Here is a 26,870-nt window from a genome sequence, read left to right as displayed (position 1 = left end):
AAAGTCCCATGCGAACTCCTGTTCTCACTTTCCAGTGACGTTGTAAATAAAAAGCGGGCAGCATTATCTCCTGTAAATGTAAACAACCTTGGTTGTCTGAGCGATTGGCTGAACAAGAAGTTGGACTGAGTGGACTTGTAAGCGCTAAAGTTTTGTATTGTTTCGTTTTTGAGAGCAGTTATGTAACAAAAAAAAACCTACATTTGTAAGTTGCAAGTTTGTCAAGCGCCTTACAAAAGTTCGAGTGTATTACATCTACGTAGTTTCCTTTATCAACAAAACTTTTAATGTCAAAGAATTAAATCAGGTTTGTTTGAAAGATTTATTTTCCATAAAACCATGTTGGCTGGCATTAATTATATTCCTATCCTTTAATTGTTCATAAATTGAATCCCATGACAGTTTTTCCATTATTTTTCCCAGGATTGATGTCAGGTTAACTGATCTGTAGTTAATTGGATCATCCCACTTGCCCATTTTGAATACTGGCACATCATTAGGGCTCTTCCACTCTTCTGGAATTTCCTTGCTATTCCAAGATTTATTAAAAATTAACACTCGTGGGCCAGAAATCTCCTCAGTGACTCAATTCTTTTAGCACTTTTGGGTCAAGTTAACTGGTCCTGTTGAAAAATTTTTTGTATCCCTAGTAGACAACAACATCTTCCTTAGTTAAGAATGGACTGGAATGTACTTCATGATCCTCATGTGATATAAGTACATCATCCTGCTTCTTTCCAAATATAGAACATAAATATTTATTGAACACTTCTGCCTTTTCGACATCAACAGTGTTACAATCTCCATACAGTAATGGGCCTATACAATTGCTAGGATTTCTTTTGTTCTTAATATATTTAGAAAACGCCTCCTCGTTCTTCTTAGTTCTCTAGTGTATTTAGCTTCCCTTATCAATTTTCTACACTTCATAACTTCTAATTTATATAGATTGCTATGTATTTTCACTTTTTTCCTTTTCCTATATGTGACTTTATTGCTAGTCATTGCCTTCACTTCACCACTGAACCAGGACTGGCTAACAACCCAAGTCTCAATTTCTTGATTGCAGAATCGTGGCATTTTGGCCATCTAATAAACTCTTCTTAACTCCCAATTTTAATTCCGATTTTTCTGTCTAAATTTTCCTCCCAATTAATTTTATTCAAATTTTCTCAATTTTGGAAACTTCACTCTTTTGAAGCACCAAATTATATTACTAGTTAGAACTGTCCTCTGATTGCCTACATTGAATGAAATCAGACCATGATCACTGGTCCCTAGGCATCTACCAACTTCTAGTACACTGATGAATTCATCTTTATCAGTCAGAATGAGGTCCAAAATAGAATTACCTTGCATTGCATGTAATACCTTTTGCATTAGAAAATTATGGGTTTTAGAAGCTCTAATAGGGTGTGGGGTATTTGTCCTACCAAAATCAAGTTTCTGATAACAGCACTCCCATACAGAGAGCGCTTACAGGGTGCCCGTGGGAGACTGGCTGGATATATCAGGTTGGTTGGTTGCTAATTAACTGAACACGATGCTGTGAAAGGTGCCAGACTGGCAGCCCTGATGACTGGAGTCCTCTCCTTACCCATACAATAGCTGCAGCATTGACAGTGACAGCGCAAACTCCTCAACCAGGTGCTTCAGGCCGGGTCTGGAGGCAGGGGAGGCTATGGCCGGGTCTGTGGATCCAGGCTCTGGGTGTGAAAAGGGGAGAGGATCCAAGGATCTACAGCTGGGTACTCAGACTCTGCCTCAGGGACTGGATGGATAGGGCAGGAAGCCAGGAGTCACATGAGCCATTTGCTTGGTTGTGGAGGAGCCTACGGTTGGCTGGGTGTATTTTGTTTTAATCCATCCTTGTCTAGAGGGTCATTGCCTGGTCACATGTATCTCTGGCAGCCTCCACAGAGAGGCCCAGAAGTTGATGGGGACACTCTGGGTATGTTTACACTGTATGTAAACGTTCTGGCTCGGGCTGGAGTCCAGGCTCTAGGACCCTGCGAGGTGGGAGGACCCAGAGCTCAGGCTGCAGCCTGAGCCTGAATGTCTACACCGCAATTGCACAGCCCCGTAGCCCGAGCCCTGCGAACCCGAGTCAGTGGCACCGGCAAGCTGTGGGTTTTTAACTGCAGCATAGACATACCCTTTGTGCAGAAATGGACTGACACCCGCACACCATTTCGCAATGGCCACTCGGCAGCCACCAGCTGGTAGCAGCTTTCAGGCCCGGCGACTGTCAGCTCTTTGAAGCAGAGATTATCTTTTTGCCCTGTGTTAGTACAGTACCTAGCACCATGGGGCCTGGTCCGTGGCAGGGGCTCTGAGAACAATGGGAATACAAATAATGTAAGTACCGACCTGAGTCACCCAGTGCTAGCCAGCTGCACAGGCTGGTCCCCCTGCTCCAACACTGCAGTTCTCTCCAATGGGGAAGTTCATGTCTGTAGTCGCTTTCCTCAGTGCTCCTGCCCAGAACAGCCCACTCCCGTGTCTGCATGGGAACCGCCTCTGCGCCCCAGGTGGCTGAGCGGGCAGTGCCAGCGCACAGGGCAGCCACGCTAGTTAGAAGAACCGGGGAGGGCTGTGGGGCGGTGCGCAGATCACTCTGGGACGTCACATACTCTATGCTCCGTCTGCTAAAGCAGGGTCTCAAACTCAAATGACCACGAAGGCCACATGAGGACTAGTACATTGGCCGAGGGCCACATTACTGACACCTCCCCCGCCACCCTTGGCCCCACCCCCACCCCACCCTTTCCATGAGGCCCTGCCCCCATTCCAACCCCTTCCCTGAAATCTCCACCCCAACTCTGCCCCCTTCCTGCCCCCAGGGAGGGCAGGAAGTTGTGGTGTGGGGTGCAGGAGGGGTGCGGGGTAGAGCAGGGGGTTGGGCTGCAGGAGGGGTGTGGGGTACAGCAGGGGGTTGGGCTGCAGGAGGGGTGTGGGGTACAGCAGGGGGCTGGGCTGCAGGAGGGGTGTGGGGTACAGCAGGGGGTTGGGCTGCAGGAGGGGCTCTGGGGGGTGGGCTCCGGCCCAACACGCACCGGGGGCAGGACAGGCCGCCTGCCTGCCTGTCCCCGCACCGCTCCGGGAAGTGGCCGGAACCTGGGGGAGAAGGGGCACAAGGGTCTGTGTGTTGCTGTTGCTTCAGGCACCATCCCCAGCAGCCCCATTGGCCGGGAACGAGGAACTGCGGCCAACGGGAGCGGCTGGGGGCGCTGCCTGAAGCAAGAGCAACACACAGACCCCTGTGTCCCCCTTCCCCACATTCCGGCTGCTTCCCGGAGCGGCAGGGGGCAGGGAGCCTGCCCTTCCCTCGGTGCACGTTGGGCTGGAGCCGCTCTAGGTAACCACTGGGGGGGGGGGGCCGCGAGGAGCTCGTGGGCCGCAGAAAACAACCCTGCGGGCCGCATGCGGCCCCCGGCCCGCGTGTTTGAGACCCCTGTGCTAAAGCCTAGTTTGACGAACAGGTGGGAGATATTTGATGGGGGAAGCAGGGACCCAAGATCACCTAGATAACCTCTGGGATTTATACGCTGTGGCTCAGCCAGGCTGCACGCAAGAGTAGGACATAAATGCAGACAGCTCCAAATGTGATCAGTACCTGCAACTGAGCGAGGCAAGAGGAAACCAAGCTGAAACTTAGAGTATGCCTACCCTGCACTGTTAGCCCAAAGATCAGTGGGACCTGAGCCCACTGGCTCAATGTTTGTAACCCCAGGCTTGAGCGTCCACATGAATATTGACCCTAGGTTCAGAATTTCTGTGCTCAGGAGTCTACACTCGATTACACAGACCCAAGTCAAACCAGCCTAGGCCCGACTTTCTAGCACCCTACCCACTTGTAGCCACTGTAGCCCTTGGTTTTTGGTGCAGTGTGGGAAAACGTGACTGTCCACCTCCCACGTTAGAGGAAGCTGTCGCAACCTGCCAACACAACCTGCCATGTCACCTTTTGGGTCTGCATGCTCCCGTCATCCAGAGCCAGCAACACGGAAATGTCACCATTGTCTTTCTTGGGGTTTCACTCCTGTTTCCGGAAATGAGCAGAGTATCCATTAGACACTGGTGGACATTTCGGGGGCATTTTCTGACCTACCAAAGGCACCTGTCAGAGGAGGAGGAGGAGGACACAAACATGGCAGACTCAAACTGGCTGATGCTGCTCACAGCTCTTGGTATAGCTGCTGATTGGAGCAGGGCCACAAACAGAGACTGGTGGGGGTCACATAGTCAAGCAGATCGGGATGATCAAGTGTGGGTCCAGAACTTTAACATGAAGAAAGCTACATTTCTGGTGCTTGCCTCAACCATCTAAGCATAATGACATATGCATGAGGATGGACATGCAGTCCAGAAATGGGTTGTTATAACCATCTGGAAGCTGACTACCCCAGACTGCTGCAGGTCCATTGCAAATCAGTTTGGCATGGAAAGTCAACTGTGGGTAAGGTGTTGGTGGAGGTTTTTAAGGCAAGCAGGAGTGGAGGGCATAAATAATATCCCTGAAGTAATTGCTGGTTTTCAAAGAATGGGGTTTCTAAACTGCACTGGAGCCATTGATGGGACTCGTGCCCATAGTTTGCCCTCCTCAAGGAGCATGAGTACATAAAGCACAAAGGGTACTACATGTGGGGCCTAGTGGACCACAAAGGTAAATGTATGGAAACGTTCATGACACCAGGGTTTCCCACTGATCAGGAGTTTACCTTTATAGTCAGGCTGGGACGCTATTCCCAGGAAATGACATGGTCATACATGAAGTAACCATCCCCACTGTTATTCTGGGGGACCCCACGTACCCCCTTTTGCCTTGGCGTATAAAACCATACTCTGATCTCAGAGGCCCTGGCAAAAGTGTTTAATTATGCTGTCAGTAGGTGTAGAAAGGTGGTTGAATGTGCGTTTGGCAGATTGAAATCTCTCTGATGCTGTTTACAGAACCATTTGGATTCCAATGAAAAGTTTCAGAGTAGCAGCCGTGTTAGTCTGTATCCGCAAAAAGAAGAACAGGAGGACTTGTGGCACCTTAGAGACTAACAAATTTATTAGAGCATAAGCTTTCGTGGACTACAGCCCACTTCTTCGGATGCATCCGAAGAAGTGGGCTGTAGTCCACGTAAGCTTATGCTCTAATAAATTTGTTAGTCTCTAAGGTGCCACAAGTCCTCCTGTTCTTTTTTTTGGATTCCAATGTCATCAATGCTGTCTGCATTACTGTGTCTTGGTGTGTTCTTCACAGTCTTTGTGACTCCAAAGGTGGGCCATTTGTCCCTGGGTGGCCCTGTGACAGTAATGGGTTGCTGCACCGATGCATTTCCTGGCTGAGTGTACTTGTCGTAGCTGGAGCAGGATGCACCCGGGCAACAGAAATCAGGGATGCTTTGTATCCCCACACTGGGAACTTCCCTGGGCAATGGAAGACGGAAAATAGTATGTTTATGGATGTATTTGTGCAGCAGCTTTCCCAGGAAATGAAGTACTGTCACTGCATGCTAAGAATGGGGGGGTGTTAATTGTCAGGAATTGTTAATTGTGGATGAGACAACTGTTAATATAATGGTGGGGGACAATGGTCTGTGTGACATGAACTGTGGATTTTCATTGTGGATTGATCAGAATAGATGTATTGAGAAAGTGCATTTGGATGCAACTTCTCAGTTGCACTTTACATGTTTTTATCATTCTTATTAAAAATACACATTATATGATGTGCTGCAATCATGGTAAAAACTTTATGAATGAAATAAAAGCCTTTTCTTATGACTGTATTACAAAAAAGCAACATTAAAGCATTGTCAGGCAGGCCAGCTGTCATTGCAACACCAAAACATCAGTAATAAACCAATGCCAAAGCCAATCATAAAACAAAGCGCATAAAGAAAACCCTGTGAATAGTATAAACAATGAAACCAGGGCCAACAAATAAATTCCCTACTTTTGCAAGTTTTCTGGCCCCCTCATCTCCTCTCCCTTTCTTGTGTGTTTAGCACATACTTAGAGCCACTGCATGGGGGTGGAGGTCAGGAGGAGCTACATTTGCCCTGTCCAGTTAGTGTTGTCCCAGTTGGGCCACTCAGCCATGAAACTGTCCAATGTGTTCCCGGCCTGCAGCATATGGTACTGTGTAGGGGACTCAGGATGTGGTGGGGGTGCAACAGGAGCCTCTTAAACGGGTCTTTCTGGAGCACTCTCTCTTTCTCCCTCAAGCAACATTCCTGTTCCACAAACTGCACTGCCAGCCTCTTCTCATGCACTGCAATTCTGTCCTCAGGCTCTGCAACCTGGCTGTGCCTTTCCCCTTGCCATGAATCCTTTCGTGTGGGTACTGCGCCTGCTTGTTTGCCCTGTCTAGAATGTCCACCATACTTTCATCACGGAAACACATCCTCTTGGACTGCTCTCTGACTGTTCAAAATCCCAGGGTCCTGCTGAAGTATGGCTAAGCTGCACAAGGGCTTGCACAGGCTGAAAGCAGACATCAAATTGTAGCAATGTAGAACTGGAAGGGACCTCATCTAGTCCAGTCCCCTGCACTCAAGGCAGAACTAAGTAGTAACTAGACCATTCCTGACAGGTGTTTGTCTAACTTGTTCTTAAATCCTCCAATGACGAGATTCTACAACCTCCCTAGGCAATTTGTTCCAGTGCTTAGCCACTTTGACAGTTAGGAAGTTTTTCCCTAATATCCTAGGGTTACCATATTTCCACAATCAAAAAAGAGGACACTGGGGGGGGGGGGAGCCCCACTCTAGCCCCGCCCTGCCCCCATCCACTCCCTCCCACTTCCCACCCCGACTGCACCCCTCAGAACCCCCAACACCCCCTGCTCCTTGTCCCCTGACTGTCCCCTCCTGGGACCCCTGCCACTAACTGCCCCCTAGGACCCCACCCCCTATCTAAGCCTCCCCGCTCCTTGTCCCCTGACTGCCCCCTCCTGGGACCCCTGCTCCTAACTGCCCTCCAGAACCCCACCCCCTACCTAAGCCTCCCTGTTCCTTGTCCCCTAACTACCCCCTCCTGAGACCCTCCCGTCCTAACTGCCCCCCTAGGACCCTACCCCCTACCTGTACCCTGACTGCCCAAAACCTTATCTATACCCCCACCCCCAGACAGACACCCCCCCCCGAACTCCCGACCCATCCAACCCTGCTCCCTGTCTCTTGACTGCCCCCTCCAGAACCTCCCTGCCCCTTCTCCGACCCCCTGGCCCCCTTACCGTGCCACTCAGAACAGAGTGCTGCGGAGCGGCGCGCTGGGCAGCAGGGGAAGGGGAGCAGGGGAGGAGCTCCAGACTGCCAGAGGCCCGATGCGAACGGCCAGCCGGCGATCTGCGAATGCAGATCGCCGGGAGAGAGCGAGAGGAGGGGAGTGATCTCAAGCTGCAGGGGAGAGGAAGGGGAAGCAGAGGAGGGGCTCTCTCTGGCTGCCGGAGCCTCGTGCGAGTGACAGGATCCGTCCGGCTGCCCTGTCAGCTGCGCGCGCTCTGCATGGGGGGGAAGTCCGAACATTTACAAATTCCCCCTGGACGCTATTTTTAACTCAAAAAAGCCGGACATGTCCGGGGGAATCCGGACAAATGGTAACCCTATAATATCCAACCTAAACCTCCCTTGCTGCAATTTAAGCCTATTGCTTTTTGTCCTAGCCTCAGAGGTTAAGCAGAACAATTTTTTCACCCTCCTCCTTGTAACAACCTTTTATGCACTCAAAAATTGATGTCCTCCTCAGTCTTCTCTTTTCCAGACTAAACAAACCCATTTTTTTCAATCTTTCCTCATAGATCAGGTTTTCTAGACCTTAAATAATTTTTACTGCTCTCCTTTGGACTTTCTTCAATTAATCCACATCTTTCCTGAAATGCGGTGCCCAGAACTGGACATAATTCCCCAGTTGAGGCCTAATCAGTACTGAATAGAGCGGAAGAATTACTTCTTGTGTCTTGCTTACAACTCCTGCTGACACAGCCCAGAATGATGTTCGCTTTTTTTGCAAGTGTTACACTGTTGACTCCTATTTAGCTTGTGATCCACTATGACCCCCAGATCCCTTTCCGCAGGACTCCTTCCTAGGCAGTCATTGCCCATTCTGTATGTGTGCAACTGACTGTTCCTTCCTAAGTGGAGTACTTTGCATTTGTCCTTATTGAATTTCATCCTATTTACTTCAGACCATTTCTCCAGTTTGTCCAGATCATTTTGAATTTTAATCCTATCCTCCAAAGCACTTGCAACCCCTCCCAGCTTGGTAACATCCACAAACTTTCTAAGTGTACTCTCTATGCCATTATCTAAATCATTGATGAAGAAATTGAAGAGAACCAGACCAGGATTGATCCCTGCGGGACACCACTCGATATGTCCTTCCGGCTTGACAGTAAACCACTGATAACTATTTCCTGGGAACAGTTTTCCAATCGTCTCAGTACTTCAAACAAGGTTCAGTGCCTTCACTGAGAAAAGGGCCTGTGGAATTTCAAGGCCAAAAATGATACTTTATAAAACTCTGATTCAGTATATTGTTAGAGGAATGCTTCGGTGCCCAGAAGCTCCATGAACACAACCGAGTTAATCAAAGTTAAAAGAGTGAACACAAGATAAAATTTACAAATGCTATGGGGAGGGGGCCTGTGGTTTACTACCTAAGCTTTCTCTATCCTTTCAGGCATTCCACATTCTGGAGGACATAACAATCTTGGAGTTTCTTGAATAGCAAAGGGACATTCTATGCCAAGCTGCTGGTGGAAAGCCAGCCATGTATGGCATAGGGGTTTTCAAGTTGATGGTGACTGAGCAGTACATCTCCAAGTGGAGTGGGCGGGTGTCCTACAGAGATGGGCCCAGAAAAATATACCCTTACACAAACTCTGACTATCTATCTGGAGTTTCTACTACAGGAAAAGTTTGCAGCTTTCAACACCTGAGACTGGGTCAAAATTCCTGGGGGAATCAACAGGATGCTGCATTAGTGTCCACATGGATTACTGCCTCCCATACAGCCTGCTCTGACTACATCTACCTATGGACTACATGCAAGCACACGTGATAACACAAACACTCAAAGAACTACACAGCCATTCCCCAGCCGCATCTCCCAGTACACTTTCTAGTCTGCAAACAACCCCCCAACTGTATGTTGGATATTGGTTTTGTCACACATGCACTACGTTGTACCTGCCCTCCATCACCCCTATGCAGTTTACTGTTTACAGACAGTTTGTTATGCTGTGGTGTGGCTGATTTGTACAGAGCAGCATACTAAAAGGGAAGGCCTTATAAGGTTCTTACTCTTAACACCTTGGCACAGACATCTCTGGAGGCATGTGTGAGTATCAAGTAAAAATTGAATGTGAAATGTTTGTTTCACTGTTTGTGCTTCCCAGTCTCTTCTGAGCTCCGTGTGGTGGTCATGTAATGCCAAGGAGCAAGCATGCAATCTGCCCTCCGTGTATACATGCTGCTACCCACAGCTTGCAATACATTTTGCATTGGGTTGTAAAACAGAAATACTTCCCATCCCCCTATATTAACAACCACAAAATGAATCCAGAAACTTACCAGGGTCCAGGGCTATGTCGCTGTCAGCACCATGGCGGGTTGCTCCTCCAGGGGCTCATCAAATAGCTTCTCTAGGTACGGATCCAGGATGCACTGCAGCTGCTCTGGCATTAAAGCCTCCTTGCAGATTGGTGTGAGCACCAGAATCATTTGCTAGCCTGATCAGGCATCTGCTGGCTCTTCTCCAGTCCTAGACTGGACCTGGGGCTGAGAAAGTTGCCATCCCGGTTGACCAGGTCTCCAGTCCAGTGAATCCCCAACATTGCCACCTTCTTCAGTATTTCTGGGTACACATGGTCATTCTTGGAACTCTTACCGAAGTCGAACGTTTTGCTCACCTCGCACCAGTTTTACCAAAAAGCTGGCTGTGATCATGTGACCAGGGAGCAGTGTGCTTGGCAACTGACGACTTCTTGTCAGTGACCACTGCAAACCCACAAGAAAGTTCACTCTGTTTGCAGCTCAGTGATCAGAATAAATAAATGTAAGGTTTCAACCCCAAACAGCTGTACTTGACTCCCAGGAAACAGAAGCAACTCCGCTGGTTTGATTGGCTAGTCTTGGGATTGAAAGGACAATTCCCCATAGAATTGTGGCATAGCACTGGCAGCCTCTCAGGACATAAGTCTGGGAGACCCAGCTGAGCCCATACAGCAAAACAATGGAGTTTGGACCCAAGTCACAGAGTTGGGCTCAAACCCACCCACGCTCTTGCTGGGTTCTAGGGCCTGGGCGATTTACTGGCCTGACTCAGACAAAATTGTGTGTAGATGGAAGGGGGCTTTGGGCTCAAGCCTGAGCCCACATTGCAGCGTAGACATACCCTTACTCACCCAGAAAGCATAGGATGGGCTAGAGATACACACAGGCCAGCAGGTACCCTGGGCCTTAGAAAATCTGTGCAGACAGTGCCATACAGGTACATGCACACAGTCAGGCAAAATACTCCTCGAGGAGCATGCCAGATTCTCCCCCAGCGGCAGGCAGAGCGCAGACCTGCGGCCAATGCCCCTGCAACTCACCCCAGTGCAGACAATGGATTTCCCTTCTGCCCCCATCAGCTCTCACCTTGCGTGCTACCCAGTCACCACTGTGACAGATTCAAGGACATTGCAGAAAATTGCTGTAACACCTGGGAGTTCAAAAGACTATATTAAAAATATGCCAGAAAAGTATGGACTTTTGGGATAAGTAGTCTTTAAGTGGCTTTCCAGGCAAATTCCCTAGGGAGAGGCTAATGCAAATTCCCCAACTCCAGTTATGGAAAAACACAGCCCTTTGAAGCTATGCCCTGGGGAGAGGGCCGTAGTCTGCTGATTACCTGTTACAGGAGGCCAAGATCAGAAGCCCAAACAGTATAAAGAGATGGCTTATCTGCCCAGTCTCTGTTCTGGTTCTGGATCTAAGATGGATGAACATGTAACCGTGGGGAAAATCCATTTGTGGGGTTTGAAGGACTAAACCCTACTAGAGACTTAGGTTGGAGTTGGGGGGGACCTCTGGTAAGCTTTTTAGTATGTGGGCAGGTTCTTTTATTTCTTTAATATGTTTTTTTTCCTGTACCGCTTTTATCCCAAGAATAAATGTTCTTGCTTAGAAGAAGCTGTGTGATAACTTGTAACTGCTGGAAATACACTGGTCATAGTCCTTGGAGAGAAAGCGAAGTGCCTAAAGAGACCAGCCCCTGCAGTCTGCCTCACTGTGGATATCACACTGGAAGGCAGGGAGCTGTGTACCCTTAAAAATCCCTGGTCGGGGTGAGTGAGACACAAGTCTCCGCCCAACAGCTGGGAGCTGGGAACCTAGAGTGGGTGCCCGTGGTGAAGGGGAATACAGGTGCAGTTACCCCGAATCGTAACAACCATCTGTCCTCCTCCCCCACCCTAGCACCTCCCTTCATGCTGGTAATGGAGAGCTCAGTCTAATTTTCTATTGAGGCACTTTTAAGCACCACAGAGTTTTATAAACATTAATTAGCCATCATCATCCCAGCAGGGGTCAGGATCATCACCCCTTTTTACAGATAGGGAAGAGGCTTGAAAGCCAGAGTTAGGGTGGGACACTCTGGTTCCCTTCCAGGCTCTGACAACACCTCTTTCTCCCAAACATTAAATACTCACATAGCGGCTCTCCTTCCCGGGAAGGAACCACAAAGATTGATGCTGCTCCCAACCCTGCAGGAAGCTTGGATCCCAGGGCAGCTGTGTAAAAGCCTGAAGGGAGAAGAAGAGCATTGCTAGATCACAGTCACAAATTGGCCAATTAAAAACATACATTAACACAGTGGTTCTCAAACTTTTGTACTGGTGACCCCTTTCACACAGCAAGCCTCTGAATGCGACCCCCCTTATAAATTAAAAACCCTTTTTTACATCTTTAACACCATTATAAATGCTGGAGGCAAAGCAGGGTTTAGGGTGGAGGCTGACAGCTCGAGACCCCCCCGTTTGAGACTCTCTGCAAGATGCAACATGGGCACCTCATCAACCAGAGTCTAGCACTGCCCCGCATTAGGCTGACGGCTTCTCCCAGCCTCTCCCCCAGTCCTGCCAGTTCCCTTCACAGCCCTCACAGGTCCCTCACACTCGCATTTCACTCTGAGCACTTCTCTGTCACGTCCGCTGGCTGTAGACTGAAGTGTTGTGAGCAGCTCAGCCTCACCAAGTCTGTGAATTCAACTCCTTCTCACGAAGCCAGGCTTAGACGTTTGTAGGGCCCCTGCCTCATTTGTTCCAGATGTCAGAAGGTGTGTAGTGAATGAGGCAGGGGATGGCAGGATGAAAAAGAATGGACTTGTAGCTTAAGCAGATGAATGCCACCCTGAAGAATTGCAATCTATCCCTGCCTCTGCCACAGGCTGCCTGTGTGTTGCTTCACAAGTCACTTAGTGAAAAGTTTAATTGCGTGTTCCTCATTTTCTGGGGGCCCAACCTGAGACCCTGGGCTCTGATTTTCAGAAGTACTGAGCACTCACAGCTGAAGTCACAGGGAGCTCTCTTTTTATACATTACGTATATGGGAGGAGAATTCCCTTTTGCCAGGCACCTGGAATGATACCCTACGGAGGTCCGCCTGTGATAGCTCATCCTTCCTGCACCTTCTTTTTGCATCTGTGATGGGTGAAGCCTAGTGCAAGGTACTCCTCAGAAACTGAACTTAGGGGTCCCCTACCTCCCTTTGCTTTATACCTGGTCAGTCCAGAATCAGAAATTGCTTCCCTCCTCTGCCCAGGCTGGGACATTTGCATCCTCCTCCTAGAATCTCTCACAGCTGTGTATGTCCTCCAACACTTCTCCTCTAAGGAAAGAACTGGTGACTCACAAATCTGTCTGTGCCTGACTCACAAGCATTTCAACTGCAATTTTAAAATCCATCTGGTCAGCCCTGCTCCTCTCTCTTCTCCCAGGGTAGGTAGGTGTGGCAGGATCCTTGACAGCCCAGCAAACTGCCAGCTCTTACACAAGTGTGCAAACGAGGGATGAAAAGCAACCTAACAAAATGCACTGAGCTGGTAACAGGTGAAGGTACAGGCCACTCTGCCCCTCTCCTCATCTCAGTGATACTCAGATATGTTGGTGATGGGACTAGATAAGTTACTAGATAGCCAGATCAAGCCTGAACTCTGGAAGCAGATTCAGAGAGAACGCCCAAAGGCAGAAATCCAGAGTAAAGTCACCTCAGTTTCACCCAAACCATCACCACCATCAGGGAGCCACCTGTTCCAGATACTGACCAGCAAACAGGAGCTAGGGAAGTGCTAGGAAATCTTCCTGCTTCAACTCAGGAGCCAGCTCTAACTATTGCTAACAAACTCTCCACAGGTGGCCACTGATTACATACAATTCATTTTCTGGGGGACTAAACTTGAGGCCCCTGAAATCTGATTGGCAGACGTGCTGAGTGCTCAGCTGCACCTGAAGTCACTGGGAGTGCCGCTCTAATCTATGAAGTGCTACATATAACGCTAAGTAGTCTGAAAAATCAAGTCCAGCCATCTCAAATTGGGCAGCCTAACTCAGTCGATACTTGATAATTGGGTCCTTAATCTTTGGGCCAATACCTCCCCACCTCCTGGGCAATTTGGGATTATACATTCATTCAAATATGTGAAGGTCTCAGATCCTATGCTGAGAAGCACCATAGAAATGTCCATGAGGAAATCAGTCATTCCATATTCAATGCAGTGTTTAAATAGTGGGGAGTAAATAAGGCCTGAGGCCACACATTCTTAGATTCCAAGGCCAGAAGGGACCATTGTGATGACCTAGCAGCAGCCTGATGTCCTGTATAACACAGGCCATAGAACGTCCACAAAATAATTCCTAGGACAGCCCCCTACACTCCCACCAGCACCAGCAGGGGTCCCGGGTCACCCCTTGCCCCAGAGCACCCAAGTTTTAGTCGGGGTACATAGTACAAGTCATGGACGGGTCACGGGCCGTGAATTGTTGTTTATTGTCCGTGACCTGTCCATGACTTTTACTAAAAACAACAGTGACTAAAACGTAGCCGTAATGATCATTCCTTGCTTGCAGTTAAAACCTATCAGTTAGCAAGCTTTTAATCCATTTAATACGTGCCATGTTACTTCTCTATTGTTCTAGATTTTTTTAATCAAAATGTTGTGTGGTACCAAGTCAAAGTTTGTTACATTGACACTTTATCAACCAAACTTGTCATCTTACTAAAAAGAGATCTCAAGTAAGTTTGACAGGATGTTTTTCATAAAGCCATGTTGACTGGCATTAGTTATATCACCTTCCTTTAATTCTTTATTAATTCAGTCCCGTATCAGCCTCTCCATTTTGATCTTGCCAGAGATGGATTTCAGGCTGACAGAAATAATCCATTACCCTGCTCATCCTTTTTGCCCTTTTTAAATATTGGTACTACATTCGCTTTCTTCTGGGATTTACCCAGTGTTCCAAGACTAATTGAAAATCAACATTAACAGTCCAGCCAGCTCTTTTAAAACACCTGAATGCAAGTTATCTGGACCTGCTGATTTAATAATGAATTGAATAAGAATGATAAGGAGATATTGGCTAGCACTTCAGTGACCACGGGCCATCCTCTGCACTGAATGAGGTAAAGGTCCTGTAATCATGTAATTAAAGACTGTATCATAAAGCATATGCACAAGGGGCCAAATTAAGGTTGGACAGAAAACCTTACCTCTGGCATTTCTAACTTTTGAGTGCTTGACTTTGCAACCACAATAGCATTGTTTTAATATAATTTTTAAAGTATAATTTCCTAGGTTTTTAGGAAAGCAAACTAAAAATATACACCCAGAAATCCCATCATGTAGAACCCTATTGACTCCCACAGGGGTCATCAGCAGGGTTGGAACCTTTCGATCCGTAGCACATCCCCTACTACTTGGGCTAATGGAGTAAGGGGTAGCAGCTGCAGGCTGATACCATCTATGTGGATCACCCACTAGACGGGGATGAGACACACTTTACTAGCCACTTTCACAGCTGTTTGCTAATAGTCGAAGAGTGTTGAGATGCATAGATTTTAAGGCCAGAGGATGCTTGTGAACATCTAATCTGACCTTCTGCATAATACTGGCCAGAGGACTGCCCTGAATGAATTCCTGCTTCAAGTCCAATAGCTGGGCTTGAACTACATTGTATCTGTTAAGAAAAAAATCCCATCTTGAGTTGAAAATTGCCATTGCTGGAGAATCCACCACTTCCCTTGGTGAGTTGTTCAGTGGTTAATTATTCTCCTTGTTTAAAAAAAAAGAAAGAAAGAAAAGTGATTTCAAGTCGGAGGGTATCTAGCTTCAACTTCCAGCTGTTGGATCTCGTTATATTCTTGTCTGCTAGATTGAAGCGCCTGCTATTATCAACTTTCTGTTCTCTCTCTCCTGCCCCACCCTCCTCTCCCCCTCCCGTCCCTGTCTCCCTCTTTCCTTGTCCAGCACTCTGCCTGGTGCTGGGCTGTATGATCTTTCCAGATGGCTGGGATGCAGAGACTGTGAGGGACATGTGCGGGGAGAAGACAGGGAAGTACTCGTTGGGCGATTGTTCTGTGCGCTGGGCCTACATCCTCGCCATTATCGGCATCCTCAACGCCCTCATCCTCTCCTTCCTGGCCTTTGTCCTTGGCAACCGGCAAAATGACCTGCTTCATGAGGAGCTCAAGACAGAGAACAAAGGTAAGAACCACTCCTGCCCCTAGCTGCAGCTCCCATCCCTCCACAACAGGACATCGCAAAGGTTTCTCTCCTGGCTGAGCCCTTTCCAGCCCCTCTCCCTGCCTACATGAATCCAGATAGTGGTAGGACTTAAGAACTCCAGCTCCACCCTCTCCAGACTGTGCTGTATCTCTGTTCCTCTTCTCATCTGGTCAGCATCTCTTTCACAGCCATGGTGCCACCAAAAGTGCTGAAGCCTGAAAAATAAGCCCAAGTCTCTGGCCAGATATATGGGTCGGTGCCAGTCCCCTCCTGCTGCGGGTGCAAGTAGCTGCCAGGGTCTGTGCAGAGCCATATGCAAGCAGAACCTTCACACATTACACACATTCCTGTTCTCTCTCTCTCTGGTTTTCCTGGAGCCAGGTCCCGACCTGCCCACATTTAACCCTATAAATAGGGTCAGCTGGGGAGGAGAGGAGAGCAGTGAAGGACACTGAGCCACTCTGTGGAGCACAGTAAAACCTGATAAATATTTTACAGGCCCTAGGCTTTCCAGCCAGCACAAGAACCTGCTCCAGGGGACAGGCTTCCAAACGGCTCTACAAAGGTCAGGGCAAGCGGGACATTCCCAATTAACCCTAACAGAGTCCCCCAGCCAGTCCTATCTGTTGGGGGCAGCCGCCAGGCAGGTTCCAGCTCTAGGCATTCAGTTGGGTCTGTGACAAGGAGGTCAGCCACTGTTCAGAGCAGGGAAAGCGGCTCATTCATCTGTGCATTGGGGTGGGGAATCCCTGTATGACAGACTTCTGCCCCAGCGCCTCTGGCCCCTCCCTTGCTGCCTCCCTCAGATCCCCGGAGGCAGGAAGGGGGTTTAATGACTTTCTGTCACAGACAGGGCACAGTTAGCATTACTCGCAAACCAGCTTCCCTCTGAGTCACTGTGGCAGGAGCGTCAGCGGAGCATAATGTGTTCCCAAGAGAAGGTGTCCCTCGTGCTGTAAGAGGGCAAAGTTCTCTGCTGGTCCATGCCAAGATCAGAGTCCAATGACACCAAAAGGCTAATGTCCCTACTGCATTTGGATTGATTTATACATTTTTAGGTACATTTTTATAGGGTGCTTCAGCCAGTCAGATTCCAGTTTATCCATAATCATAGCATTTCTGAAAATAAAATCTGATTTGTGATTGGCTGAATATTTGTTTATTTTTGAAGAATGGCCACCCAGCCCGCGATCAGATTGGTGCGTGGCTCGGTCCCCCAGCCAATCAGATTAGCCAGTGCAGTTTCCATATGGAATACTGGAATGGCCAGGTGGGAGCAGTCCTCACAGGTCCATGTAGCCCAATCTCCTATTGCTGAGAGCAGCCAGGCCCAGTGGCTGCCAAGGAAGGCGTGATAGCCCCTGAATGGGCAGTTAGAGCATATCCTGCTCATAGGGGAAGTTTCTTCCTAACTCCTCAGTCAGAGGCTGGTCTCTTCCCTGGAGCAGGAGGGTTTGTATTCCTCCCATAACTGGTGCAGGAACAATCTTGCTCATTCTCTCATTTGTGGCACCCGTCCTCCTCTCTGTGCCCTCTTGATTCTGTCTGTGCTTTGCTCAGCTGGTTACGGTGTCTCCCGTCCTTGGCATCACTGAAATTTGAACAAAGGCCAGAAGAGAAATGTAATTAATCACAGTCAATCTACTGGCCTTGGAGTTTGCACCATCTGTTTGGATTAACCCTAGAGTTACAGTGGGCATGGCTAGATGGAAGCCAAGGGAAGAGGCTCTGAGCACAGGTGCATTAGGGTGGGTGGGAGCCTAGGTCTGACTGAATCCCTGTCCCCTCCCCTCTGACTGGGAGAGGTTCACTGACCCCCATCTGTTCCAGGGCCACTCTGCATGCAGCCTCTGAATGCTCGGCCCACGCTTCTGTATGGGAACAGGAGCTCTTTGAGCTTCAAACTGCCCAGCGAGCTGTGGTGCCATCAGGCACCAGGCTGCCCTTTGCAGATGGTGCACAGCCAGGTTTTTCTTGGGATCAAATCAAAGAGTCTCTACAATAACAAGTTACAGAAATTCACAAAAATGTTTGATGGTAGGACGGATCCACATCAAACAAGGAATAGTTCAGAGAAGCCATGTTTCTTGTAACTGTAAAAGGCAGGAAATCTGCTTAAAGGGGTTTTGAAATATATGTAGGACGTCTCACTCAGTGCTTGTGTGTGAGTTCATGCAGCTGTGTGTGTGCAACATGCCTCTATCCACAATGCTAGGCAAACTCCTAGAAGTGAGCTGCCACACAGGAGTAGCTTCATAGATCCCACATTCATCTCTGATTCCTGCCTCATCCTCTTTCTGGGAGCGCTAGTGGAACTCGAGTGAGTTCTTTGAATACCCATTCTCCCTAGGAGTGGTGCTGTTTGACGTGGTGCTGTTTTATGATGTCCTGAGATACTAGCTACAGATGCTGTTCATTATGGACAAAGCCAGATACATAAATACCAGTCCCATTAGGGATTTTTTAACTAGATCATGGCTGAGTTCGTTTAACTGTACTCGTGCCCTCGCTGTCTGAAAAACTGGGAACTACCCAGTAGGTCAATACTCTGACCACAGACTTGCTTCCTTCCTCCTGGCACAACAGCGACGGGGCCCTTTCAGCTGTAACACGGGTCTCCCCTCAGGAGCAGGGAAGCTCTTTGATGTCAGAAATAGTTTTCCCTCTGACAGAGAAAAACAGATCCTGAAATTTGCCCCATACTTTTCTATTGTCACAGAGACTGAAAAACACCCAGCCCAGAGACGAGGGTCCGTCCAGGGCCGGGCTGAAGCTCAATGGGAACAGTCTGAGGGAAACATAGGAACAAATGAGACCAGATTCCCCTTGTGCCTCAGTTGGGGATAGGGCTCTGCAGACCTGGGTTGGAGAGTTGTGTGTGTTACTGTGCATATAGCAATCTGTCTATGGCCAGAGGTGTGTGCATAAAAATATCTGCATATAGCATGGAGGGCTCTGGCTACAGGCTCTGTGCACGCATGTTTAAGCAGGTGCACTCTGCTTAATAGGGATCAGACTATATGTGCTTCTGTGGTGTATTGACCGTTCCATCCAGGGAGCTACATTCCCCTCCCAGTTACACTGGTGCAAATCAGCCAAATCATCGGGAGGGGAGGCGTAGGAGACTGTAGAACCACGCAGTATTGGACCCACTGCATCTAAACCAAGACCAGATCAATAGGATGTAGACTAATGAGTCATGAGTTTAAACTCAGAGCAGCTCCAGAGAGCTTGGAGATGTGCCACAGGAACCCCTTACACCCTCGGCCGTGCAGCCAGGAGGAAGCAGACGCTGAGTCGGACCCAGAGCAGACTCCTAACTCTCTCTCTCTCTCTCTCTCTCTCTCTCTCTCTCTCTTTTTATATTTTTCACAGATTTTGTTGGCACTGCGGTAAGTTCTGTGTGTTGTAGCGTGGTCCACCAGGCCTGGTTCCCTCCTGTCCAGTTAGTGTGTGTGCCGGGGGGCAGGGAGAAGAAGGGTGTTGGGACTATTTCTGTTCTGTCTGCATGTGTGGGGGGCCTAGGGCCTGGTTCTGTTCTGTCCCTGTAGCAGTACTAATAACCTTACAGGATCAAAAATCCTGAGTCAACCCCAAAGATGTTGAGATTAGCCCCCAAATCGTAAGTCTCTCTCTCTCTTTTTTTTTTTTTTTAATCAAATCATATTTAGCCTGTCTTGACGTCTCAACTCCCTTCTGCTCCTCCCTTGTGTGTGTGTGAGAAAATGTCCGGCTGAAAAGACAACCTTTAATGCCCCCAGACATGCCTACCACTCCTTGGCTGCTCAGATGGGAGTCCACTCACTCTCTCCTCACCTGTGAGGTGGGGAACTACCATCCATTTCCTAACTACTGTCTTGACTCCCTGACCCGTCCCACTGCACTCTCCTGCCCGATCACCAGTGCCTTCAGAAATCAGGCACAAAGAACCATGAGATTCTCTTGGAAATTTCCTGCACCCATCTCAGAACCGATGGGCTGCCACACGGACCCTAAGCTAGATGGACACTATGCACGAAGTTCAAGACTGAGGCTTTAAGACTAAACAGATTTGCTGGTTTAGGCCACAGTTTGGCCTAACTTCACAACCCATTCTGAGTGCGGTAATTTGGTTTAAAATCCTGGACTTTTTAAAAATAATCAGTTCCCATCTTCAATGCATTTCAATTTTTTTAAAAGCGTTCCATCCTTTATATGTAATTTGATCCAGTATGTAATCATCCAATAATCTCTCCAAAACATTATCTAAATTTTAAAAATGACTAATTATAATTAATTGCGCAAATTGCTGAGAATACTTCATTTTTATTTTCTTTATCCTTCGCTCCCACAGCCCCGAGACCACCTGCTGCTGGGGGAGAACTTGGAGAATTACTGCTTCCCTCCCACAGCTCCAACTACATCCCCTTCTTCCCTACACCGCCTTGGGACCTCCCTTGTAGGCAGCAGCAGCTCTTCCCTGATCCCCTTGACACTCTGTCTCCCACTTCCCCAGGATCCCCTGTTCCTTTGTACTCACATAGGGCCTGACATAACGGCAGGGCTGTGGCGAAGAAGGTCTCTGTCAACCAGAGCTCTGCATATGTAACCAACCCTGAAAATTGGGGGAACGGAGATATTCACGTCATAACAAGAGCTCTTCCTACAGGTTCAAAATTGAGCAACTCAATTAATTCCCAAGAGCGGTCACCCCCGAGTCAGTGCGTGTGGGGAGCGGGAAAGGGTTGGGCTGGTTCAGTTCTGTCCAATCGCATTAGTCTGAGGGGAGATGTGGCTAGTTCTGACATGTCCCCATTAGTGGCGGGGTGGAGGCCCTTCATGCCTGTCCCTTCTCTGTCAGTAAGAGGCCTGAAGGGGTTGCTGTTCTGAACCACTCCACAGCCTGTCTGAAGCTAATGCCTTGCTCCAGCTGTGCTCCTCACACTCTGACTGGTCTAATGAATGAATATCTTGCCATGACGGGAGAGGACAGGATCACCCAGGACTCCATTCACTATTTATATCCCAGGAGCACCGAGGGGCCCAGCCAGGATCAAGGCCCTGTGGTGCTGGGTGCTGTACATAGGGTTACCATATTTCAGGTTCCCAAAATGAGGCCACTGCCAGAGGGAGAGCTGGAGAGGGGGTACAGCTGGGGGGTGCTGAAGGGGTTTGTATGTACTGGGAAGTGCTGGAGGGGCTACCTGAAGGGTGCTGGAGGGGTGTGTGTACTGGGAGGAATATTTGGGGTTGCTGGAGGAGGCACATGGGGGGGGTGTTGGAGGGGAGGTGCGTACTGGGAGGAGTATTTGGGGGTGCTGGAGGGGGTACATGGGGGGTGCCGGAGAGGGGTGTGCACTGGGAGGAGTATTTGGGGGTGCTGGAGGGGGTACATGGGGGGTGCCGGAGAGGGGTGTGCACTGGGAGGAGTATTTGGGGGTGCTGGAGGGGTATGTGTACTGGGAGGGGTTACCTGGGGCCTCACTCTTGAGGTGGTGTGGGGGGCCGTGTCACTCTGGCTGGTGCAGACCCGGGATGTAGAGACAGTCACTTTCCCGATGAGCTCTCAGTCTAAAGACAACAAGCAACATGGAAAGGATGAGTCAGAGAAAGACAATTAACTATGTGCTATTCTATGTGTGTCCGTACCAGTGGGCCCCCTTACCTCCCCGGGATGTTACATCCAATGCATCTGGCATATGCTTACAGTTTTATTGGCAAGCTGAATCAGGCAAGCTTTGGCAGAGGTTGTGTTTCCTGACTGAGTAGGGTGGGCTGTGGGACAACAGAAAGGGTTAGTCCATCCCAGGCTCGTCCCAGGAGTGCTCCCCGTGCAGCTTGACAGCACACGGGGGTGTGTGGAGAGCCTCCAGCACTCACAGGTGGAGGCGAATGCCCACCCTTCCCTCCCAGCTGTCCTGGCAGCAGGTGAGAGAAGCTGGAAGGGAGGGGACTTCGTGTGGGGTGGGTCAGAGGCAGCAAGGGCCTGACACTGCGTGAAAGGGCTGCATCCGGGTGTCGCACTGGCAAGCAGTGGGGCTGAGTTGTGATGGTGTCACATGCTGCTGTACTGGACCCCCCAAGGTGTGAGGAAGGAGCCAGGCTGAGAATGCAGCAGGCCTGGGGCAGGGCCTCTTTGCAGAGCAGGAGTGGCGCAGCGTATCCCCTCGGGCCTATAAGGACGACTGTCGCTTAGAGCTACACAGTTATACCCATAAAAGTAACAAGCTTCTGCTGACCCCAGGTCAGGGAGGGCTGCACAGCAGCAGTCCCGGTGTAACTCACCTCACCTGCCAGGAGCCGCTTTCCCCCACAGCAGGTGAGAACCGACCCGGCCCCAGCAGAGTGTCCTCAACTCCCCGCTGCTGGAGGGGGATGGGGTCTGTGTGCCCTGCTCAACAGCGGCTCAGGCAGGGACGGTCACTGATGTGCTGGCCGAGATTCTCTCCCAATTTGCCCGTCACCTTGCAATGCCCTCCCTGTGCCGGGAGTTTCTGGGTATCGCTTGGATAAGGATCCTAGGAAGCTCCTGGGCCCCTCCGTGACTTTGAGATCTCCACACGTCCTCTCCAAGGGTTAATTTCCAGTTGGCCAGCGGAAGAGCTGGGAAAGGATCGTAGGGCCAGTGACAAGTACGTTAGAAATGCAGGTGGGCGAAACGGGGCCAGTTCCACACAGGGGCTGCACGGGGCCCTAAAGAGGTACCAGGAATACAGGGACTGACACAAGCTGCAAGGGCCCTTCCTTCCCTGGGAAGTTGCTGGGTCTGCAGGCACGCAAGGAAGCTGGTCCCAGTGTCCCCCTGCCCGGCTGCTCTGATTGTTACGATTTGTTACGTCAGCCCCCTCGGGGTGCTGGCACTGCCGTGCGGGGCTCTGGCGCTGTAGGTGTTGTGGCCTGGCACATGCTGATTCTCTGTGTTCTCTCCACAGAGGATATAATGTAGAGAACAGGCAGCAGGGCCCTTATCTCACTGGTACCTGGCTCAGACGCTCTCTCTCTATCCTGCCTTCTTTCTGCTGCCGATGGTTCCATAACGTCAACCCGAAGCCTCAGAATCTGCCAACCTCTCTGGGGATTTGCCAACCTTGCCCTGTGTCCATGACGGCCCATCCATTTCATGCGACTCACCAGCTTTGGCTCCCTCCCCCTGCTCGGGGGTTGTAGATGGAGGGAGTTTGATGCCAAATCCCCCTGAACCTGCTTCAAGAGGAGCAACAAACTGCAGTTTTGTTTCAAGGAAAAAGACAGAGTTTTTAACAGATTTCTACATTCCCAAGAACCTCTGGAATTTCCATGCTCCCTCCGGAGAACGCTTCCAGCTGAGTTTCCTCCATATCATTTCCTTATGCAGCTGGCGCAAGCCACAGTCTGTCTGGGACGCCCCCAGGACTGCAGACTCGGCCAGGAGCCCTGTTTTGTACAGCTCAGCTTTTCTGCACTCTGCTGTTGGGGAAACCCAGCACCTGAGACTGGAACGTTTCATACTTTTATGTGTAAATGAATCTTCTCTGAACAGGGTAAAGTGACTCTGAGTCCCCTGGGGATTCCAGCCACCGTGACTTTGTACTTTACCTCCATCCTGCCTGGCATGGCGGGAGGGGCTGCAGACTGACGCTCCCTCCCCATCCCAGACTGTAGGGATAGAAGGCCTGCCCCCCCCCCCCCCCCCCGCTCCCTCTACTGCGAGTGGCCCTCACTGCTTGGCCCAGCCTGTGCGGCTGCCGAGACATCTGGCACTGAATGTAAACCCAGCCAGGCCCCTTGTAAGGTGGAGCACCTGGAAATGCAAACCACACCTGGGGTGGGGATGGGAGTCTTTCCTCCCCTGCTGCTGGGTCTGTTCCCTCTCCGGGGCCCTCCCCCCTCTGATTCGGTCTCAGGCTGGTGCCAAATACCATCACAACATATATGGTGCTTTTATCTCCACTGGCATAAGCGAAGCTGCAACTTGGCACCTCTCCCTCAGGGCCAGCCTTGGAGGAGGGGGCAATGGAGCAGAGGGAGGGGGTCTCTCCCGGAACCCCCTCGGCTGCAGGAGCCCTGCCCCTCACAGGCTCCAGCTCCAGGCTGCGGAGGGCTGAGTGCCTGAACGGTCTGTGGCCAAGTGTCAGGAGAGGCAGAATGCCGCAGGGACTCCCCATGCCCAAAGAGACACGAATCCCTCCCAGGCTGGCTTTCTCGAAGCCTCCAAGCTAGGAGCCCTGAAAGGCAGTGCCCCTTGCAGGGAATGGTGCCATTTCCTGTCCCATCGTAGAATCCACCATCCCACGGGCAGAGCTGAGGGCTGAGAAATGGAAGGAAAGTCACCCAGAGTAACCATAGTGACAGCAGCTCCCCAGACTAGAGCTAAACCTTAGCCACACACTGCGAGACCAATGTGCCCACATCACACCATCTAGCTGGAGCAGAGCGAGAGGCCCTCTCACACACACCCCCGCCCCACACCAAATCCCACTGGCTAGGGATCTGGGTTTGCTGGCCAGGTCAGTGTGTCAGGTTTCTTGTGTTCCTCATAGTCCCATGGGCACAGGCTTTATAAGCCAACAGCACCAGAAAGCATGCAGTCCTTGGCAATGCAATAAAGTTCTAAGCACTAGCACTGAAAGTGTGAATGCAAAGCTGGAGGCAACCATGAGATGGTCTCTTCAGCCACCGCCTGAAGGTGGAGTAGGAAGGGGAAACATCCAAGTACCCTTGCAGCTAGAAGCAGCCGGACAGGGCACATGAGGGGGTGGGGTGTGTGTGTGAAAGAGAGAAATGTCAAGGGGAAAGAGCCCGTTATTAACAGAGAGGCAGCTTGCCTGAGATGGGGAGCAGAGCGAGAAGCTGGTATTTCACTGGGGCAGGGTAGAGGCACAAGGGAGCTGACGGCACTGAAATCAGGGTCATGGTTGGGGCAGCTGTTGTTATGAAGAGAAGGAAGGAACCAAACAGGGATATGCAGATTCTGCAGGGAAGAGAAGAAATCAAAGTAAGTTGATGCTACCAAAGGAGCTTTCACAAACCCACCAGGGGAAGCAGCTCCAGGCGGAAAGCAGGTTGGTGGTGGAGTCCTGGTGACTCCAGGGGTCAGGCCTATTTTACTGCTCTCTGAAAGCTCGCTCTGCAATGAGAAGGGAAGAGATTTGGGCAACTAGGAAGCAACAAAGACTTTGTAAATATACATTGAATAAGAGGCAGTTAAGGGGATGCTGGGGAGAGGCAAACACATACAAAGCCAGCCATTCTGGCTGGGTTGCAGCCCTGGGCACTAAGGGAATTAGTTGATTCCCTTACTGAACCACTGAGAATTTTTCTGAAAAATCCCGGCGAAATCAGAAGGTGTGGAGAATAGAAGAAAAGCAAATGTAGCAGTGAATTTTCTGACAGGATGAGTGCAATCCTGGCAGTTCCTATCCAACAAGTCTAACCTCTGTTCCACTAAAATAATAGCAAATATTAAGAAAAATACACAAACACAAACCCGCAAATATCTAAAGCAGGGGTTCTCAAACACCCAAAGCATGGGCTACAGCTCACAGGTCTCTTATTGACACGCTCCTCGTAAGCACCACCTCCAGCACCTTCTCCCCTTCCGTTCACAATCAGCATAACATTGTTGTAGCAATGACTGCTACTGCTTATGCGGAGAAGTCAACAGGAAAATACTGGGTGAATTTATAAATTTCTCTTAAAGCAATTTAGCTGCTAGAAACAAGGAGATGGTGCCAACACCCAGCAACCAGCCAGTTCTCCACAGAGCAGTTTGGGAACCACTGACCTAGCGGATTCTGCATATGGGGGATACAAATTACAGCTCGTGTCAGACAAATGTGATTGGTTTTGTTGATTGAAGTGGAGAAGGGAATACAGTAGCTGTAATATATCTGTATTTTAGTACAACGTTTGATACAGTGTTTCACAAAACCTTACTGGAAAATATAATTCAAACTGGATTGGATCGGAACCCTGTGGTGTGGCGTGAGACTGGCAATATGTTTAATGAGGGGCAGTGCCCAGCAAGGGACTGGTATGAATCTGAGATTATTGACAAAGAACTCCTATATTAAATTCAGAGAGGCGAGCGTACTAACTTGGGAGGAGTTGCAAAGATCAACAAGGGCAAAGAACTAATACGAAGGAATATGGAAAGGATAGAAATATGGGCAGGTTGCAACAGACCAAGAAGCAGTCTGTAAGAATGCAGCCAATACAGCTGGGGGAAAATAATTGGAAGCAGTTATTCAGTCAAAGCAGGGCCGGCTCGGGCTTTTTGGCCGCCTTAGGCAAAAAAGTCCCCCCCCCCCCCCCCCCGCAGTGCGGCAGGGGAGGGCGCCGACCGGCCAGAGCACCGGGAGCAGGGCGGAGAGCCCAGCCGGGGCTCTCTGCTCTCCCCGGCGGCCAGAGCACCGGGAGCAGGGCGGAGAGCCCAGCCGGGGCTCTCTGCTCTCCCTGGTGGCCAGAGCGCCGGGGGGAGGGCAGAGAGCCCCCGGAGGCCAGAGCGCCGGGAGGAGGGCGGAGAGCCCAGCTGGGGCTCTCCGCTCTCCCCGGCGGCCAGAGCACCGGGGGGAGGGCAGCAAGCCCGGCTAGGTCCCCGCCGCGCCGCCCCCCTCCAGGCGCCGCCCCAAGCACATGCTTGGTGGGCTGGTGCCTGGAGCCGGCCCTGAGTCAAAGAGAGAGCTGGAAAGCAGTAATGCTGAAAGAGACTGGGGCAATTGCACAGGAAAATCTGAAGAGGAGCTTGCAATGTAATATGGTAGGAAAAAACCCCAAAGCCATGATTTAGGCTGCTTGTGCAGAGGTGTCATGGAGCAGAGAGGTGACAGCCCCTCGGTCAAGGCTCCGTAGCAGCTATCCCCTAGAATGCTGTGTTCCATCCTAGGGCCCACATCACCACAGACACACAGGCATAAGGGCAGCCAGCGATCCAGGTGTGCATGGAGGGTCTGATTCATAAGAAAGATTAAAGGCCCTAAATCTGCTGATCTAATTGGGGAGGAGGGGAATATGTGGATGAGAGGTAACTGGTATGCAGATCCCAAGGCTCTCCTTCCTCAGTGTGGCTGTGCAAGGGGCTGGCGAAGGAGGGCCATGGATGGGTGGTGTCCCGGTGCTTCCCTGCTGGCACAGCGAGGGCCAGAGGGTGAAGG

The 26,870-nt window shown here is 50.1% G+C and overlaps 1 protein-coding gene across 3 annotated transcripts in view; it reads left to right on the top strand.

Annotated features, from left to right (window-relative positions):
• LHFPL4 (LHFPL tetraspan subfamily member 4) overlaps nt 1-25,681 on the top strand; it is a 64,465-nt gene extending 38,784 nt beyond the window's left edge. The window contains exons 2-4 of one of the 3 annotated variants that reach the window (XM_005296004.4): nt 15,502-15,738; nt 19,135-19,151; nt 22,671-25,681. In XM_005296004.4, coding sequence (XP_005296061.1) covers nt 15,502-15,738; nt 19,135-19,151; nt 22,671-22,679 — 263 coding nt within the window. In that variant the 3' untranslated portion in view covers nt 22,680-25,681. The other 2 variants (XM_065552863.1, XM_008173347.3) reach the window with 2 other exon arrangements.
• Nucleotides 25,682-26,870: the final 1,189 nt, after the last annotated feature.

The sequence above is a fragment of the Chrysemys picta genome, chromosome 7, assembly GCF_011386835.1.
Source record: "Chrysemys picta bellii isolate R12L10 chromosome 7, ASM1138683v2, whole genome shotgun sequence".
NCBI lineage: Eukaryota > Metazoa > Chordata > Testudines > Emydidae > Chrysemys > Chrysemys picta.
The sequence above is the reverse complement of the archived record's forward strand: the minus strand, read 5'-3'. Positions and strand labels throughout refer to the sequence as shown.